At 36.8% G+C, this 21,044-nt stretch overlaps 1 protein-coding gene across 1 annotated transcript in view; it reads right to left on the bottom strand.

The window, feature by feature from the left end:
- Nucleotides 1-21,044, bottom strand: part of ME1 (malic enzyme 1) — a 186,226-nt gene that overhangs the window by 140,747 nt on the left and 24,435 nt on the right. The window contains exon 3 of the mRNA XM_080805792.1: nucleotides 16,518-16,667. Coding sequence (XP_080661918.1) covers nucleotides 16,518-16,667 — 150 coding nt within the window. The remainder of the gene's footprint in view (nucleotides 1-16,517; nucleotides 16,668-21,044) is intronic.

Genomic DNA, 21,044 nt, shown 5'->3' with positions numbered 1-21,044 from the left:
TTTCTTTCAGGGGGAGTGCCTGGATGGCTCTGTTGGTTAAGCGTCTACCTTTGGCTCAGGTCATGATTCTAGGGTCCTGAGATGGAGCCCCATGTTGGGCTTCCTGCTGAGCACCAAGCCTACTTCTCCCTCTCCTCACCATTCCTGTTCTCTGTTGCTATCTCTGTCTCTCTCTCAAAAAATTAAATAAAATCTTTTTTAAAAAAGTTCTTTTAAATAGCTTAATACATAAATGAGACTTCCAGCAACTTATGCATCTGTTTTCCAACCGCAAGGAATTCTTCCCACCATAGTCATTGGTGGTTTTCTCTGGGTAAGGAGCAAAAAAGATTATCCTCTGAGATTGTTTTGTATTTTTTATTTTTAGGGGAATGTATCTCATTCCAAATAAAAGAAGAAAGCTGTTCTATATAAATACTCCTTGGTATTGCTCACGTTAGTGAGTTACATACTTTAATATACACAGTGTTCAAATTACTTCCTTACTTATGTTACTAATAAAACGAATTTTATTAGTACATTTCACATTATTCAGTGAACTTTGTGCTCTGTTTGCTACATGAGAAATAACAGAGAGTAATAAAAGAAAAAGAAATCACATTGCCACATCCAAGACTTTAATAGTCACATTAGGAATGTCTTATAACAGTAAAATATTAAATTAGAAGCTAAATTTGGTAGAGAAATGATCTTTGCAAAAAGAAGTACATGACGTCACTATCTTGTGTACCTTACTGGAAAAATTAGTGAGCTCACCTTGAGTTAAAAAAATAGAACTCCCAAAGTTAAACAGATATTTTTCTAGGTGAGGGCTTCCTTGACAAGCTTTATATACTTTCAATTACTGCTTAGACTTAACAGTTTCCATCTATTTTCAGAAATATTCGTATTTCCTTGGGCATACCTAATGTAGTATACTGACCATTAGGATGAATAACATACACACTTCCTTTGTGTTCTATGAATACTCAAAAACATGTTCTTGGTCATTTTTTTATGTCTTTACTTGCCAGTGTCTTAGAAATATCTTCATTAATTATATTGATATTACATAACTTATATTTGCATATTGTTTGAAATCTTCTAACCCTAAAAATAATTTGGGTTGATGATTCACATGATACCCATACTTTTCTATTCTTTCTTTCTTTTTTTTTTTAAAGAGTTTATTTATTTCACAGGCAGGTCACAACTAGGCAAAGAGGCAGGCAGAGAGAGAGAAGGAAGCAGGCTCCCCGCTGAGCAGAGAGCCTGATGCAGGGCTAGATCCCAGGACCCTGGGATCATGACCTAAGCTGAAGGCAGAGGCTTAACCCACTGAACCACCCAGGTGCCCCCATACTTTTTTATTCTTACAGTTATCTAAACACACTCTATAGCGGTACTAGTTATATTCCAGTTATAGCTATTGTAGTCAGTGTTAAACTAAGTTGCAAAACTTAGAAAAATAAAATTTTGCCTCATAAGATATTTGAGAACTGTAGATACATCTGAACTTCAGATAAATCAGTTTTTAATTTCTGCTATACACTTCCTGTCAAAATAGGTTTTAAAAAGATCACCTTATTTAAATATAATCACAATATTCATTTTACAAACAAGGAAACTACAGATTAGGGAGTTTATGTTACATACCCAAGATCACACAGTTAATAAGAAGCAATAAAGAGATCAGCACCAAACCACACTATAGGCTGGACAAGTGTATTCCCTCTCCTGCCCATTTATGCACTCAACAAAGACTGTGCTAAGCTCTGGTAGGTTCTGGGATAGAGATAAAGGGTATAGTTGCTATCCTTAAGAAAAAAGAAACAGTCAAAAGAGAGACAAACAGAAAAGAGTCAGTTGCTATATGTCAGTGTGAAAGTGTGAAAGCAGCCACCCAGGGGCTTGGGTGATACTTGACTTGAGGCGGGGGGCGGGGGGGGGCGGGGTGTGAAGAGCAGGAAAGGGAAACAATGAAGACAGAGAGGTAGGCAAAGGAGCCAGATTACAAAAACCCTTGAAAGCCATGCTAAGGAGCTTGGATTTTATGGTGGTGAAAATGGGGAGTCATTCAATTAGTTTAGTTAGGAAAGTGACACCATTAGACATCCCTTTTTGAAAACTCGCTCTCTTTTGAAATGAGAAGGGCCTGATCGAAAGGAGTAGCAGGAGGATTGAATGAACGAGAGGGATTCGGCTGGTGATAAAGAGGTAAAGCTGGCAAGGCTCAAACAGCAAAAGGAAGGAGAGAAACTCCTGACCATCTATGAGGTGTGTGGTTTAGGTGACTGAGTGCGTGGTGTTGCAACTTACAGGGTTAAGAAACCAGGGATGTTAAGCTAAGGAGAAACAGGACCAAGAAGAAAGCATTAGAGAGTGCAGAGATTTTAGTGGGTGGGATGGATCACTGTACTTAGCTGTACAGATGAAGAAGGAAATATGTGAAAAAGGGGAAATGTATTAGGGTTAGATCATGGAAATAAAATGTTAAGCCAATGAATTCATAGGGGACATGGGAAAGAATATATGATAAGGAGGATAAAGCTGCAGAGTGTTTACATTCTTACAACCACAAGAGTGAGATGAGCCAAGAACACAGCTGGAGTTAAACTCTGTGGAGTAGAAGGGCCAGCTGAGACGGAGCCATGCAGGCAGTTATAGAACTCCACCCCTACGGTAATATTTTCATTTCAAAAATAGGTCTGCAGAAATGAAATGAATAGTATTTCATGGCGCATAAACATTGTCTAGTTATTCTTCCTTGAGGAAAAGAAGAGTCGGCTAGGGATGGATTTGTGCAGTGGACCAAGGACAAGATCGTAAGAGTATTGACTGGGGTAGTAAATAAAATAAACTGTACTGGGCCTGCATGCTTGGGAAATTCTTATGTCCAGCAGATCTTCTTACCTCCTGCTAATGATTTTAGGGTCACTGAAATACGTTATGTGTTATATACCCATATCACCTCACCTGCTTACAGCCACCACTGCAGGACTAAGGGACTTGCTAGATTTCCTTGCTCCATATCCTGAGAGGATCAAGTCCACTCGGAGCAATGAGGACTGATGGAAGGAGAGCCAATATCACAACAGTCTTATGGGTCTTCCTATTTCTATTCTAGCCCCTCATTTCTAATCATTTATCCACGTGGCAGCCAGGATAATCTTTTAAAACTTTAACAGAATGCTAACATTCTTGTGCTGCAAATATTTCAATGGCTTCCCAAATTGATGAAGAATAACGATGGAAGTCTACCAGGCCCCATGAGGCCCTGCGAGGGACTCCTGCCTTATTCGAACCACACCTCCAACCATCCTCTTCACTTTCAGACCTTTTGAACATGCTACTTCCTCAGCCTCAAATGCTTTTTTTCTCCCCCTGGTTTTCACAAGCCAACTCCTTACCCTTCAGGAGTCAGCTTACATAGTGTCTCTTCAAACACGTCCCTGAATACACCATGAAAGGAAATGCCCTCAATACTCTTTATCACCGCCTTCTGTTCAGATCCTTCATAATACAAGCTGTGTGCATGTCATTCTTTGTTCACTTGAGTATTACCTGTGAATTTCACAAAGGCAGGAAATATGTCTTTCATTTATCTGTACTCCCTATTAGTAAAGTGTCTGGCATGCGGTGCACACTCACTACATTTCTATCAAAGAAAGGAAGGAGAAAAGAAGTAAAGAGCACAGAGAATCAGCAAAAAGATTTTGGAAAGGTGGCAGAGTTGGGGAAGAAAACATAGCAAGAACTTCTTTTGGAAGAACTGAGTGATCAACAATGTTATTTGGCAATTTCTAAAACTAGGTTTAAATCTTAAATTGCTGTCATTAATTCAATCATTGCTAGAAACCTTTTGAAGAAAAACTATATTTCAACAATATTCATATGAACTATTAGGATTAAACTCTTATAGAATGCAAGATATGAAATTCTACAGTATTTGGGAGAATAATCTTAATTAACAAACATAATATATAATTTAAGCTTTTGAAAGTCACAACACATATTAGTCAATGAGGAAAAGTCTAAGAAACTACATAAGAGTGCAGCTTCCCTGAACAGCTCAGATTCCAGGTAGAAAAATATAATCTGAGATTAAAAAAAAAAGAACCAGCACTGGTCTGGGAGGATGTGATAGTTAATTTTTTTTAAATTTTATTTATTTATTTGACAGACAGAGATTACAAGCAGGCAGAGAGGCAGGCAGAGAGAGAGGAGGAAGCAGGATCCCCGCTGAGCAGAGAGCCCGATGCAGGGCTCGATCCCAGGACCCTGAGATCATGACCTGAGCTGAAGGCAGAGGTTTTAATCCACTGAGCCACCCAGGCGCCCCGATAGTTAATTTTCTATGTCAGTTTGGCTAAGCATGGTATCCAGAAATTTGGTCAAACACTACTCTAGATGTTTCTGTGAAGGTAATGTGTGTGTGTGTGTGTGTGTGTATATATATATGAAAGTAATTTTCAAGTGAGATTAACATTTAAGTCAGTAGACTTTGAGTTAAGCAGATTACCCTCCATAATGTGGCTAGGCCTCATCCAATCAGTTGAAGGCTTTATCAGAAAAGACTCACTCCTCCAAAGAAAAAGGGAATTCTTTCAGCAGACTACTTTTGGATCTGACTATAGCATCACCTCTTCCCTGGGTCTCCAGCCTATCAGCCTACCCTGCAGATTTTGGACTTGCCAGCCCCCACAACTGTGTGAGCCAATTCCTTAAATTAAATAAATCTCTACACACACACACACACACACACACTCACACACTCCTGATCCCCTTCCTCTGGAGAGCTCTAATACAGAGGTCCAAACGGTAGAAAACATAAATTCAAGTCCCAGCTCTGGTACTTACAACCGGGTGATCACTGAGTTTCCTTGGAATGATTGTTTTCAATTACAAAATGAGTGGATCGAAAAAAATCAACAATTACCAAACGTTAATGATTTCACCTCTGTGTACCACAACTTAACCACTGTTTCCAAATAAACATGAAATGAAAATGTACATAAAAATAACTTTAGGCAAGCTATTATTCATTTATTCATTTTAAAATTAGTATGAGCATACCAATTAAGCAGAAATTAATAGATGCTGCTCTGATAGTTAAAATCCAAAGTACTTTCCATGGTAGAAAATACTGGAAAGAATCCTAAGGTAACAATGAATTCAACAGACAGATGGCAGTTTTTGGCAAATTGTCAATAAAAATTAACTTCTCCCAGGAGAGAAATAATATACTTACAACATTTTCAGCTTTTAAAATAAATTACCTCATTTCACAGTGAAAATGTTTTACTTCACAAGGTAACACTATTTTTACAAAATATGATAGCCCCCAAATTATTATGAATGTCATTTATTCAGCCATGAGTCAATCATATTAAGACTAGGACTTATACTGGTAAATGAGAAATTTCTTTGCATAGAAAAATGTAGAATTCAATAATTTCATACATAACTAAATAATTTGGAATTCTATCAAATATTTTATAAATTTTACTATTGTGGATGTAAAATATATATTTGGAGCTAAAATTGATTATTTCAATTATGCCTTTTAATAGTTACATACATTTTTTAAAGATTTATTTAGTTATTTGAGAGTGAGACAGAGAGAGAGCACGAATGGGAGGGGCAGCAGAAGAGGAAGAGAGAATCTCAAGCAGACTCCACATGGAGCACGGAGCTGGATGTGGGGTGGATCTCAAGACCCTGAGATCACGACCAGAGCCAAAACCAAGAGTTGTTGCTCAACCAACTGTACCACCCAGGTGCCCCTAAACACTTCTATTTTATACTATAAAGTTACCTAGGCATACAATAGCCAACCTTTTTAAAGGTATATAAAAGAATTCTTAGATGATAATTATAAATTATTTTGTCAAGAAAACTGATAAAACAAATCTTCATATTTCAGAAGCATACCTTAAAGGCACATAGGAAATTTTGGAAAGAGTAATACAAGCAAATTCTAACTGGGCGATTTCCCTTCAACTACTGATTTGGGCATAAGGAGCCAGTAGGGGAGGTAGAAACAGCGCCTTAAAGAAAATTTTTACTAATAATGTCTCTAGTAGCTAAACTGCAACTAAGTTAAATATATATATATATATATATATATATATATATAAATATGAGAGTTTAAAAGAATATACAGAAAAACAAATAGTCTGAAAAAAACTACAGAAAAGATTAGATCAGAAGGATGTAATTAAGTAAGAAAATGTCAACATTAAACTTTTTACCCATTAAAACTGGAGAAATGTTGAAACCAAAACATTGTAGCCAGGATACAGCTGTGTAAACTGACATGTAGTTTGTGTGTTTGGGGGAGGGAGTAGGAATTTTGATGAGCTGTGTCATCAAATCACTTTAAATTTGTTTAAAATATTTTTTATTTGAAAATATATTATTTTTAATAATTCCTAAAATTGTGATTAAAATTATCACTAAAATCTTTTTGAATTAGAAAATAGGGTTATTTGAAATGAGGAGTGAGATATTCCCAAATACTTGGAATTCTTCATCTGTAAGCTGCTCTTTTAAATATTCACTGAATTTTCTAGTTAAAAGTGACCTTAGAATTCAACCAGTTTACAATCATACTCAATGCAAGAATCTCATTTATAATGTAAATGACCAGGAGATTATCCAAGCCATGTGAATATTTCCAATGAGGGAGGGTAAGGAAGTCTATTCCAATGTCATGTAGTTTAGTTATTAGAAAATCTTCCTCCACATTGAAGTTATATCTGTACCCCCTGTAATAATGTCCATCTGATTTTAGCTCTACACTTGAAGGCTATACCATGCAAGTATATACTTTTCTTTCCCACATGTAAATCTAACAAATAATTGAGGACTTAGCTATATCCCTTTCAAGTCTTTTCTTTTAGCCGAACTACTTCTATTTCCTCCAACCCTTTCACATATAGCACATTTTCAACAACTGTCACTGCTTTGGTCACTCTTTTCTGTTTGCCAAAGACCCTGAAAAGTATGGCATCCAAACTAAACACGACATTCCAGATGTGACCTGGGTATGTGACGTAAGGAACTACTGCCTCCATTTGGAAAAAAAAAAAAAAGAAAAGAAAAGAAATCTTTATTCTTAGTAATAAAGATGGGGATTTATAACCCCTCTTAAAAATTCATAATGATGCCCTAATTAATATGTTTTCATAAACACTACTGGAGATAAAACTTGGCAATTTTTCTTAATTCTCTGTATGCTGTGTGGAAATTTAAATCAAAACACCTGGATGTACCACACAGATTGTAGCAAAGTTATTTTTGGATCCTAAACTTACATTTCCATTCAAGTTTTCCACACTTAAAGTCTCTACATGAATACAGAGACTTGACGAACTGTTACTTTACACTTTTAAAGGTTTACAGTAAAAGATAAGTTTCACTGCCTTGCTAAGGAGATTTATGTCTATGCATACGCTCAGATAATCTTTAGATCGTGATATGAAGAATTGATGTTTGAATCATGCCTACATTCTTTCCATTCTCCAAATTCTTCCTAATTATGGCAATACTTAGGAAAGAAGAAAGTTTGGAATTTGAAACTACTTCTGAGCATACACTGTATTTCCAGGACCAAGATATAGGATATTCTACCTCACTCTACTCAGCATAAGTCACATAGACATTTTCCTAAATAGAAGCATTTAGTCTGCTCAGAAAAAAAAGTTAACTTGAATTACTAGTTTTAGAAATCATAAGATCTACATCTCCATAATAAATAAAAACAACTTTTTGCAAATAATTATCTCCAAGAAATCAGCTGAAGTAACAAGAGTCTTGAACTAGTCCAGACATTCCGCACCTAACTAGTTTCATATCTTTGGGGGAAAAAAAAATTCCAATACACGGTACTTTTTCTCATACTTTACAGTTGAGTAGATGCAAATATTGAGCCTATTTCAAGGGAAATGAAATCAATTAACATAAGAATATTCTGAAATAAGTATAAATCAAGATCAAAGGCTTATTGCTGTAGGTAAATGGTGAAAAGTTTATTAACATATAATATTAAAATGATTGCTTTTCTAGAAGCATTAAAAATTAGCTATTCCCTTAAACATCAAATATTTGAGTTTCTAGAGATATAGAAAATTCCAATACAGTAAAAAATAGAAGTTACGAACTAAACCAGGGCTTAAAGCCAAAAATATTCATTCCCTGGTTCTCAAAAGTCTCCTAAATATTTCTAAATGGTCCAAAGTGGTTTGACTGAAGAAAGCTAAATCCATCAAGAACAGTCCTGGTCCATCTGGGCAGCTGTCCTATCCAGGACAACTCAGAGGGGTAGGACCTACTCTCACTCCTTCCCAGAAACCCCCACAGCCTGGAGAGTGAGGTGATGGAGGAGAGCAGGAGAGCTATTAACCTCTGGAAGCTAGATCACTTGACTGTTTACATCATAACAGTCCAGTAACAACTAGACAGCATTAAACTACTGAAAGGTGCCACAGCCTTAATTCAAGAGTTCAACATTTCCTTCACAGCTATTAGAATTGTCTGTGAACCCATGTTTCTTTTCCCTAAGCAACTGAAACTCTATTTATAAATACTGAGGTACTGAAGTACTTACAGCTTAGCAGAGTGAAATTCCCATCATGTATCTGTATAGCACATTATAAAAATAGATTACGTTTAAAACCAGATAGATTTAATATAAGAAAATTAAAAAACATGAGAAAATTAAAAAACAACACAAATGTGTCCATTCTAAACTGTTGAATAATAGTTATTGTCATTAAAATCTGCACTATATCATTAGAATACTACTGGGTTAAAGGGGTGTTTAGCCTTGGGAAGGTTTCTTTTTTTACTGATTCCCTTTAAGCAGTTTTTCTTACTGCTGTTTCACAGATCAAATGACAAAAGCAACACTCTCACCCTATAAGACTACAAAATTTGCTGAGCTTTTGGCACAAATGCAGAAACTATTTCCATAGAGTAAATAGTCTCCATTTCTCTTTTTTTCCCAATCAGTTGCTTGCTTGTTTGTTTGTTTGTTTGTTTATTATGCTCCAGGCCCAGTGTGGAACCCAGCATGGGGCTTGAACTAATGACCCTGAAGATCAAGAGTTGGAGGTTTAACCAACTGAGCCACCCAGGCACCCTTTATTTATTTATTTTGCAAATAATCTCTACACCCAACATGAGGCTTGAACTCACAACTCTGAGATCCAGAGTCAGATGCTCTACAGAGTGAGCCAGGTGCCCCAACAATCTCCATTTCTAATCACAGTCTAATCATGGTATGGTTATGACTATTTCTATATCACAAGGTATTCATCCTCATACAAAATTGCACTTGGGGTAATAAAAGCTCTAGTCCTTACAATTTAAGTCACAAACACTCTAAGACCTTTCTGGAATTCTTTTTTTTTTTTTTTTTTTAAGATTTTATTTATTTATTTGACAGACAGAGATCACAAGTAGGCAGAGAGGCAGGCAGAGGGAGAGAGAGGAGGAAGCAGGCCCCTCGCTGAGCAGAGAGCCCGATATGGGGCTCGATCCCAGGACCCTGGGATCATGACCTGAGCCGAAGGTAGAGGCTTTAACCCACTGAGCCACCCAGGCGCCCCCTTTTCTGGAATTCTGAAGGAAATATGTATGCAAACAAACTCTAAGTGTAGAAAAACTATTTTAGTATTTTGCTTTGGTTCATCTCATTTCCTTTTATTCATTTCTCTAACAATTTTCTGGAAAAAAAAGAACAAAAAATAGAACATTTTATTGACTGACTCTCTGACCATTAATCTTGTTGCTAAACTTAATCATTGTCAAAATCAAAACAGGTATAATTTATGTAGCTTTTGTAATGTGTGAGTTTAAATATAAGGAGCTTTACATATATTATCTACTAAGTTCCAGGTCCATACATTTAATTGCCTACCAGACTCCCCAACTTGGAAGTCACACAGACATTTAAAACTTAACATGTCCTGGGGTTCCTGGGTGGCTCAGTCGGTTAAGCAACTGCCTTTGGCTCGGATTATCATCTCAGGGTCCTGCAATCAAAGCTGAGCCCTGCATGGGGCTCCATGCCCAGTGGGGAGGGGAGTCTGTTTCTCCCTCTCCCTCTCCCCCTCCCCCCCGTTAATGTTCTCTCTCTCTCTCTCTTTCAAATAAATAAATTTAATTTAATTTTATTTTATTTATTTTTTTTTTTTAAAGATTTTATTTATTTATTTGACAGACAGAGATCACAAGTAGGCAGAGAGGCAGGCAGAGAGAGAAAGGAGGAAGCAGGCTCCCCGCTGAGCAGAGAGCCCGATGTGGGGCTCGATCCCAGGACCCTGGGACCATGACCTGAGCCGAAGGCAGAGGCTTTAACCCACTGAGCCACCCAGGCACCCCTATTTAATTTAATTTTAAAAAATTAAAAATAAAAACCCTCAACACATCCTGAAAAGAATTTTCTATCTCCCTTACAAACATATTCTATTGCTCTGAAACCAGGTGAATGATACCATCATCCATTTGGTCATCAAGAAACCTGGGAGTTATAATAATACCTGCTACTGCTTGGGAACACCTACTTTGTGTCAAGTATAATATAGGTAATATACCTTTATGCAAGGTATATTACCTATATTAAATCTATTGTCCCCCTCCAAAAACTTGCAAGATAGGTATTATTCTAAGAAATCTTATAGTAAAGAATCCTGTTTAATTTTGGGTAATTCAACTTTTCTTCAATTAATTTTAGCAGTGAATGCTTTTTTCACCCTAACTTCTGGCAAACCAATTAATGGTACTAATCAGATCAAACTCTGGAAATGCCTTTTTAAAAAAACTGTCATCAAACTGCTCATTCTTTTTGCCAAAGTCATATTAGTGATCTACTTGTTAAAGATGAGTAGTTAAAAGGAGCATAATATGAGCTTAAAGTTGTATTTTCTGTGTGTAATCAAAATTTTACTTGGTGTGAGTCCAATTTCTTTCAGATCAATTATTTATGAAAATTCACCTTTCAGAATATGCTTAAATAGTAGGAGAAATAAAGAACATACCAGTACTTTATGTTTTGTTTTGTTTTTTATGTGAGTGGATGACTAGAGTAATATTGTTATTCTTTCTATGAGGCAGCAGATAACATATATTGATTCGGCACTAACCAGGCACTAAGCTTAAAAGCACGGGAAATACAGGAATAATTTTAAAGTATGATCCCTTTTCTCTAGATGCTTATAATCTAGTTGGGACTAAATAAAGAGTAAAATGCCAATAAGAGAGACCAAGAGGAAAAAAAAAACAAAAAACTGAGCTCACAGAGCAGATTGTGATTGCCGAACATGGGGGGTGCGAAGTAGGTGAAATTGGTTAAGAGGTTCAAACGGTACAAATTTTCAGTTATAAAATTAGTAAATCTGGGGCTATAATGTATAGCATAGTGACTACAGTTAATAATACTGCATATTATAAATAATGCTGCATATAATAAAAATGTACATTCAAAAGTTGCTAAGAGAGTAGATCTTAAAAGTTCTCATCAAAAGAAAAAAAATTTCTTGTAACCAGATGTGGTGATGGATATTAACTAGACTTATTGTGGTCATTATTTCACAATACACAAAGACTGAATCATTTTATTGTGCACCTGAAACTAATATGTTATATGTCGATTATACCTCAATAAAAAAATAAATAAGTAAGTAAAATAAAAACAGACCAAGAGTACTTTGATAGAGCATTAAAAATACCAAAAATAGCAACATGATTAATTGCCAAAAGCATGGTAAAATGACAGGTAGCTAATCAGAGCTTATATGAGAGAGAGAAATGTTTTTTGCAAAGTGCAGTGTAAAATATAACAGGTAGAAATACTTCCAAAGAAATTACATAAATCTGCTTTAGTTATCCTTTATATATATCTGCACTATCAATTTACACAAAGTTTTCCCTTAAAATAAATTTTACAGAATACAAGTAATTTAAGTAACACAGTAAGCTCAGCATTCTGCAAAAATACAACAAGAATCGTCTCTAGTTCCAAAAATCATGCCTCTACCTACAAATTAGCCACAATTAGGTGTGCAGACATAAGCATATTGCACTACCAAATACTGGAAATTCTACAAAAATTAAAATGTTATGAATACATGGGAACAAGATAATCCAAACAAACTCGACATTCTTAAAAGTCATTATCTGCAACATCTTGAAAAACCCACACAAAGTATCTATGGCAAAGAAAAAAGAAATTCCACCCAAGACCAATAAATGGATACTCCAGCATCATACCTTAGGAAAAAAAAAATGCTGGAAGAGTTATCCATATAAGAATTTATTTTTGGATACCTAGATAGACTTTAATGCCATATTCAAAATGAAAAATATCTAGCCATAGAAAAATATCATATTGTGACAGAGAAACTAAAAGAACCCCATGAAAAATTGCTTTATTTACTCTTTTTCCTCCTTCCACTCTTGCCGAGACCTGCACCTCAGCCCTTACACATGCCACATAGAACACAGAAGAGATGTCCTGCTTGTAAAGGTCAACTATTTAATGATTTCTTTGGAGTCTTCGAGCACAAGAGATAACATTGAAGGAGTTACTGGGCAGGGTCATCATGAACATTTTCTAAGACCCCACAAGACCCTTGGCTGCAGGGCACAGGTAACTTAGGGAGAGTACCTAAATCCTATTCTTTGTTCCTAGATTATCAAGAAGACATGTGCACCAGACCACCAACCTCAATAAAAATTCCAGGCTCCAAGCAAAGAGACAAGACTCACTCTTCCTTTCTCAGTCCCCCACAAGCTCTGTCAGTATCTACACTCCCTCTATACCTGCAAAAAACTCTGCTCTCACCACCTCTTGGCTCCAGTTTGATTTTTATCCTGCATGAAGTTAAGGACCCTCTCGGCTGGTCCTGTGGAAACCTCCTTCTGGGTCCTCAGACCCAAGCAGTCTGCATCAGTATCATGAAGATAATATTTAAAATTCTGAGATCAGAAGATCTACCTCTTTGCAATGGTATTAAGCTCAGTACTTGGACTACTATCCCCTAACTTTCACTTATTATGTTCCTAATTGCTACCACCAAATACACAAAGTAAATGTAACAAGAGGTATAATCCTCCTGTTCATTTTCTGAATGTCTTAGAATACTTGCTGTTGCAGAAGGAAAGATTTAATAGACATTTTTCAATTTCGGCTTTAAAAAATAGTCTACTTGCTAACTAAGGTCTGAAATATCCATCATTATTCAAACACAATCACAATTTCCTTTCCAATTAAATACAATGTATAAATATATATGCCACATGATGTATTTTCAAATAGGTTCCTTTTTTTACAGTTATGGGAGAAGCCAAGAGAATTATTCCATTAAAAAACTTCAAAATCATCAGAAGTTTAGCAAAATATACACATTAAAAATCAACAAGACAGAGCCCCCTGGGTGGCTCAGTTGGTTGGGCGACCGCCTTCAGCTCGGGTCATGATCCCGGAGTCCCGGGATCGAGTCCCACATCGGGCTCCCAGCTCCACCAGGAGTCTGCTTCTCCCTCTAACCTTTTCCCCTCTCATGCTCTCTCACTGTCTCTCTCTCAAATAAATAAATAAAATCTTTTTTTTTTAAATCAACATGACAAAAAACTGCCATAAAGAGATCATATAGAAATAGTTTTAAGAACTTCACTTTTTCTGTCAGTAAGGCATTCCTTTACCTAAATTTCAAATACTGTGGAAAAGTTGAACCAATAAGATGAATTATCTCCACCTACATTCAACATTTGTGAGTCTTCTGCTATAAATGTTATGCTACCTCTTCCCTTTCCCTTTATGTATCAATTAATTTTATTTTTGGGAAATCCCGGTGTAATCAAATACATTAACAGTTCTAAAGAAAAACAGATGACACTAAGTCAGTTAAATACTATAAATACCCACATATAAATTCAGTTCCACTTGACACTGAATGGGTTCAGACAAATTAGGTGTTATTCCAAATGAGAATTTTTTAGTATTTTGGCTTTCAAATTTAAAATTTAGAAAATGTAGATAAAGGATGGTGGGCTGTAGTTTAATCCCCATGTTACAGAGGAACTGGAACATACAAAAGGTCAATAATTTATTAAAGACTAAAACAAGTAGCAAAACCAAGTACAATGAAAACAGGCAATCTGGGTGGCTGGGTGGCTCAGTTGGTTGAGCGACTGCCTTCAGCTCAGGTCATGATTTTGAAGTCCTGGGATCGAGTCCTACATCAGGCTTCCTGCTCAGCAGGGAGTCTGCGTCTCCCTCTGACCCTCTCCCCTCTCATGCTCTCTCCTGACTCTCTTACTCTCAAATAAATAAATAAAATCATAAAAAAAGAAAAAAGGAAAAAGAAAACAGGCTATCTACTCCAGACCCCATACTTGTAATCCCAGCTCCAGGAAGCCTCCAATCCAACAGGAAATCCTCGTGATTTTATCAATCCAGAATAATTCCATAACCCCTAATTCCAATGCTGCCCTAATCTGAGACACCATCCTCTCTCACTGGGTTTACTGCACTAGCCTGCTAACCAAGCCATCTGATTCTTCTATCCGTTTAACTAATAGTAAGAACCAGTGTTCTTTAGCCTACAAGAAACTCCAGGTTCTGTACCCTCTCATTTATTTGCCATCAATGACCTCCCCTACTTCTCTCCCGTCTCTCACACTGCCAGCACACGGCCTTTGTGCTGCTCCTTGTCCCCAGGCATGTTCTCCCTTACAGCCTTGGCACTGACTAGTCCTCCTGCCTGGCACACAGTTCCTTTTGTATCTACATGACCACCCCTTCACTCTTGCAGTATCATTTCCAATGAAGCCCTATACTGTCCACTTTATTTAAAATTGCAACTGCCCCCCGCAAAGCAACTGGCTCTCCAAATCCCCCTGCCCGGCTCTAGTTTTTCTTTTTTAACATTTACTACCTTCAAACATTCTAGACAATTCCCTTATTTTTTATTTCCCTATCTCTTCTGCTCTTACATTTTACATGTATACCAATACATCCTAAGCCCTTAAAAAATCATCAAGTACACAGTAAATGCTGAAAAAATAATTACTTCCATTGAGACTTTTATGTCAAATTCAACCCAAATACTTTGAGCTATACTTGTCTACATCTCTTATAGTTGTTAGCATTTCTCAGGATCTCACAAAAAGTTATAATTTCAAAAAATGCTTAAATTACATTTTTTAACAGCCAAGTGTTGCACACTCATGCTTTTACTAAGATTTTTTATGTAGAAATATACTTTATAGACATGGAGAGATGTTCATGACATCACTCAGAGAAGACAGGCAAGAAAGAGCATATATAGTATGATCACTTGTATAAGGAAAGAGTATGTATTTGCATTTACAGGTTTTTCTGGTATGACGACATTAGGTATTTTTAAAACATTTCTCCTTTCTGTATATTTGTATTTTCTAATTTTTTTCAATAATGAATATGTATTATTTGTATGATTAACAAATAAATACACTTCTTTGCCCCCCCAAAATTATCTTCACAATATAATTACCAGCTAAATTCTCACTCTTGCTCTATGAATAAAATATGTATTCACTGTTAATAAAACTGTTTTATAAATGCAATCTAGATATGTGCTACAAATGTAATTTAAGTGACCATCTACAGCTATTTATCTAATTACTTTCTTTATACAAGGGATGATGTGGCTAATTCTGTTGTTTATACAGAGAGTAATGTGGCACAAATGTGCTAAATATTGCCACTACATCAATATATATGGGAAATCCACATATTCAACCTAACTTTCAGATATTACCTTTGAAATACTCTTTTCAATGGCAGTACTTTTAATAGGCTTTTATATTTGCAGTATAAACTTATAAACATTTCTTTTTTTATCTTTTTTATCTTTAAAGCACAAGTAACATAAATATATTCAACCTGAACTTTGGTTGTTGTTGTTGTGAAAAGTATTAATATTTACTTCAATTGTTCTCTGTTTCAAAAGTATTTAAAGTAATGTAATTAACAAAGTAAAGCTATGGATTTAGAAAAACTGTATTCTATATTTTACACGTCCCTTTTTTAAAAAAACACATCCTTAAAGGCTATTACTATTTCGCGAAAGGAAAATCAACGAAAGAGCTACTTTAATGCCAACTCTTAATTTAGAAAACATATTCATTTTTCAGAAAGGTTTGGAATCCTTGCTTTAACTTCTAAAATGTACACATAATAGTATTAACAACTCAAAGACAAGCTTAATTATGATCAATTATTTTCTTTCCAAACAAAAAACAAATTCAGTTATTGTCTATAAAAGGAAACCTAAATTGGTTTGTAATACTTTTCCATGATCTTAAAACTAGAAAGAAAATATTATATTTTTTAGTATTTATATATATTTATATCTGAACTTCTTTTAAATGAAATTTGATTTAGGTTTTTCCAAACTTAAATTCCATTCAACAATTTTTTTTAATTATTGCAAAAACTTTACAAAAAAATAAATTCACAAGGGTATTTAACATGAAAGTTTACATACCTTGGCTTCCGAAATGCTAAACTATATTGCTGGCAAGCCAGACCCACAGTGGGGGTATAAACAATAGGCATGAATTTCTCAATGTCAGACATTAGCACACTATAAAAGAGCTTTTCGTTTCTGTCCTGAAGATCCATTAAAAGTAGATACCTGTGGAAATTGGACATAATGAGATCTATATTCCAAAAAGTCATGAAACAGATGCTTAGAAATATAAACATTTTTCAACAAAGTATTTTTTACGTCACATAGAAAACAACTGATCAAAAAAGACTTTAGAAATATTCTTAAACACCTCAAAGAATGAAGAACCATAAACCTGAGCAACTGTCATTCAAACTTTAAAATCATTGCTGAAACAACACAGTTTTATTTAATACCTGGAAAGACTTTATCCCTATTTTAATTTGAAAATACCACTAGGGATATAATTTAAACATTAACTAAGTAAATAGACTTCATCCTGTAACTTGTAGTACTGAATAACCAAGGGAAATGACAAGTAGAAAATAAGGAATTTAGTACCAACCCTAAAAATTACTAAAGTAGGCAAGTTCTTATTGTTTGTATCAAAAGGTCTTTTTCTTTCTAGAGGCATTTCTAACCCAGAGTTCTCTTTCTAAACATCAACCTTATCATGTTACCTGTAACCTTTGATAATTCATAGAATAAAACCCAAACTGCTCACTACAACTTAAAATAGTCTTGCAGAATTGTACTTAATCTTACTAGCCTTTTTAAGTTGATTTCCATTCCCTGGAATAGTTGAAAACGCACAGAATTGAGAGTCAGAGATACAAGGATTCTAATGTTTGGCGAACAGATGGGTTGTACCAAATCCTTTAACATTTGGGAAGATGATGACTTTCAGGCATGTTAAAACTGATTTAGTAATGTGGAAATCATCATTCCTAAATCAATAATCAATTCTCAGACCTCATCTTATTTTACCTGTCAAAACACTGACACAGATGCCCTTCCTTGGAGCTCAATACCCTCTTTTTGCTTGTCTTCTGGGCCATCATATTTTTCTTGATTTTCCTTCTGTCTCACTGGTCATTCTTTTCCCGTTTCTTTGTTGCTTTCTCCTCTTTTCTGAAAGCTCTCTAACACCCATATCTAATATATAAGGAAATTAGGTTGGCTTTACCTTTAACATATATCCAAAGTCTAAACACCTTCATTGCTGCCATCCTGGGTATAACCTCTTACCTGGATTAATGTGATAGTCTCCTAAATATTTTTCCGGCCTACATTCTATTCTTAACACTGCAGACAGTCTTCTTGAAATATAGGTCAGATCATGTTGATCGTCTGTTTAAAACCTTGAATAGGGGCACCTGGGTGGCTCAGTGGCTTAAGCCTCTGCCTTCAGCTCAGGTCATGATCTCAGGGTCCTGGGATTGAGCCCCGCATCGGGCTCTCTGCTCAGTGGGGAGCCTGCTTCCCCCTCACTCTCTGCCTACTTGTGATCTCTCTCTCTCTCTCTCTCTCTGTCAAATAAATAAATAAAATCTTAAAAAAAAACAAAAAAAAACAAAAAAAAAACCTTGAATAGTTCCCATTTCACCCAGAATAACACCGAAGTCCCTTAGAGGCCTTCAAAGCCATTCATTATCTGTTTTCCCCACCTCCCCTCCCAACCTACCATTCTCCCCTGCCTCATTCTGCTCCAGACACAGCTCTCTGCTAACCCTTGAACACACCAGCTGCAGAACACTGTTCCTCAGATTTCCTCATGGTTAATTACCTCACTGCCTTTGATTATTCGCTCATGAATCATCTTCTCAATGAAGTCTTCTGATTGATATAACAATATAACAACACAAACTGACCATCCCAACCCTCAGCATTCTCAGTCCTTCTTACTCTACTTTTTTTTCATCAGCACCTGTCAAATTTTAGCATATTAACTTATTGTTTTACTACTTAGTATTTAATAATTTTTAAAAATAATTTACCTAAATTCCATGAAGGCAGAGATCATGGTCTATAACCCCAATATCTTTTTTTTTTTAAAGATTTTATTTATTTATTTGACAGACAGAGATCACAAGTAGGCAGACAGGCAGGCAGAGAGAGAGGAGGTAGCAGGCAACCTGCAGAGCAGAGAGGCTGATGCGGGGCTCGGTCCCAGGGTGACCTGAGCTGAAGGCAGAGGCTTTAACCCACTGAGCTATCCAGGAGCCCCTATAATCCCAGTATCTTAAAGAGCACCTGACAGTCAGTCAGTTGATGCTCAATAAATATTTGAGGATTAGTCTGTGGTAAAACAGGAATGACCAGCTCTTAGGAGGTAGAGGTAAATGGCCCAGGAAAAGAATATAAAGTGAAAACACCAGAATCTGAAGGATAGACTTATGGAAAAAATGAAAAAGAGCATAAAGGAGTTTAAGAAGCAGCAAACATAATACATTAGGCAAACGGGTCAGCCTCTTTCCCCGGCTGCCTCTGTCATCACTAATGAAGGTAGCCATGGCAGGGGTGGAGGTTATCCATGGGCTCAGCAACATGGACTTCCACTCACCAAAGCCAACCTCGCTATAGACACTCCTGAATACCCCATCTGCAAGAACAGACCAGTGCTGAACACCTGATATGGCACCACGGGGGGTGATCAGCAATCTACCTGGTGGCAGGTAGACTGCTTCCCTCATAGAAGGGGTGGTGTTAGTTCTTACTGGAATAGATACTTACTCTGGTTACAGATCTGCTTCCCCTGCAAACAATACTTCTGCCCAAACTATAGTCCAAGGATTTACAGAATGCCTTAAACACCACTATGGTATTCCATACAATACTGCTTTTAACCAAAGAACTCAGTGGGCCCATATTCATGGAATTCACCATGTTTCCCACCATCCTGAAGCAGGTGGCTTGACAGAACAGCAGAATGGCCCTCTGAAGACTCAGTAATAGCACTAGGTAGGTGGCAACCTGCAGAGCTGGGGCGAGGTTCTCCAGGATGCTGTATATGCAGAGAATCCGTGTCCGCTATATGGTGCTGTTTCTCCTACAGCCAGAACTAAGAGGTGGAAATCGGAGTGGCACCACTCCCGATGACCCCCATGATCCACTGGCAAAATTTCTGCTTCCTGTCCCCATGAACTTATGCTCTACCAGCCTAGAAGTCTTAGTTCCAAAGGGAGGAATGTTTCTACCAGGAGACAATGACTCCATTGAACTGGAGGTTAATACTGCTGCTAGCCACTTTGGCCACCATACGCCTCTGAATCAACAAGCAAAGAAAAGAGTTACTGTGCTGGATGGGGTGACTGATCCTGACTACCAAAGGCAAGCTGGACTGCTACTCCATCGTCTCATCATCATCATTAGTATTAGTATTAGTATTATTTAAAGATTTATTTATTTATCTTAGAGAGACAGAGAGAGGAAGAGACAACACAAGCAGGAGGAAGGGCAGAAGGAAAGAATCCTCAAGCAGACAGCCAGCTGAGCAAGGAGCTCCATGCGGCGCTCGATCCCACGACCCTGAGATCATGACCTGAGCTGAACCCAAGAGTCGGCTGCTCGACTGAGTAAGCCACCCAGGCACCCAATCCACTCCATTTTTTATTATTAATCTTCAACCCCCAGCAAAAAGGAATTCTGCCAACTGACTCCCTTTGGACTGGAACTACAACTCATCCCTTGGTTTCCAGGCTGCCACTCCACCTACAGACTTAGGACTTACCTAAGCTCCATAATCATGTGAGCCAATTCCTTAAAAATAAGTAAGTAAATAAATAATCAGTCAGTCAGTCACTCAGTCTCTTTACGTGGAACCAGCAGGATATGTGTATATTTTGGTCTTTTTCTCTGGAGAACCCTAATACAAATACTTACTAGGCAAAGGTTTGTTACCTCTTCCAAACTTTACAATAATATTTTCAAATAACTATTATTTCTTTAAATCCACCAATAAAAAACCTCAGGTTTAATAGGAAAGGGCCAAGCCACAAGTACGGGGCACAGTAGACAGCAGTCATGGCAATGGTTGCAATAGGTGGTTTGCTTAAGGCCCCTCGTGAAACACAGCCAGAATTTCAACTGAAGACTACCCAGTTCAAGGTAGGGAACAGTATTACCTTCATCTTTGTGCAGACACAGAAACTGAATTCTAAAAGTAAGTGACCCAAATCTGCAGTAGTGTTAGAACCAAGCTTGGAAGTGGGAAAAGTGTGCTTTTATCTACAATGAACTTAAAGTCTTGACTGAAAGCTGCTATGACCTGTTTTATTCTGTGTGAAAGGGTATTTCCTGATAACTCACCTTCACAGCAACCATCTGATCACAAGGGAAAAGTAGTCTCTTTGAGGATATATTTAGAAATGAAAATTTTCGATTATTCAAATGTTCCTACCAAGGGTAAATTTTTGTTAAAACCTCATTGTATTTATGGGGCACCTGGGTGGCTCAGTTGGTTAAGTGTCTGCCTCTAGCTAAGGTCATAATCCTGAGGTCCTGGGATTGAGTTCCACTTTGGGCCCTCTGCTCAGCGGGGAGTCTGGTTCGTCCTCTCCCTCT

The sequence above is a fragment of the Martes martes genome, assembly GCF_963455335.1.
Source record: "Martes martes genome assembly, chromosome: 6".
Classification (NCBI taxonomy): Eukaryota; Metazoa; Chordata; class Mammalia; order Carnivora; family Mustelidae; genus Martes; species Martes martes.
Note: the sequence above shows the minus strand (reverse complement) of the source record. Positions and strands in the feature narration are given on the sequence as shown.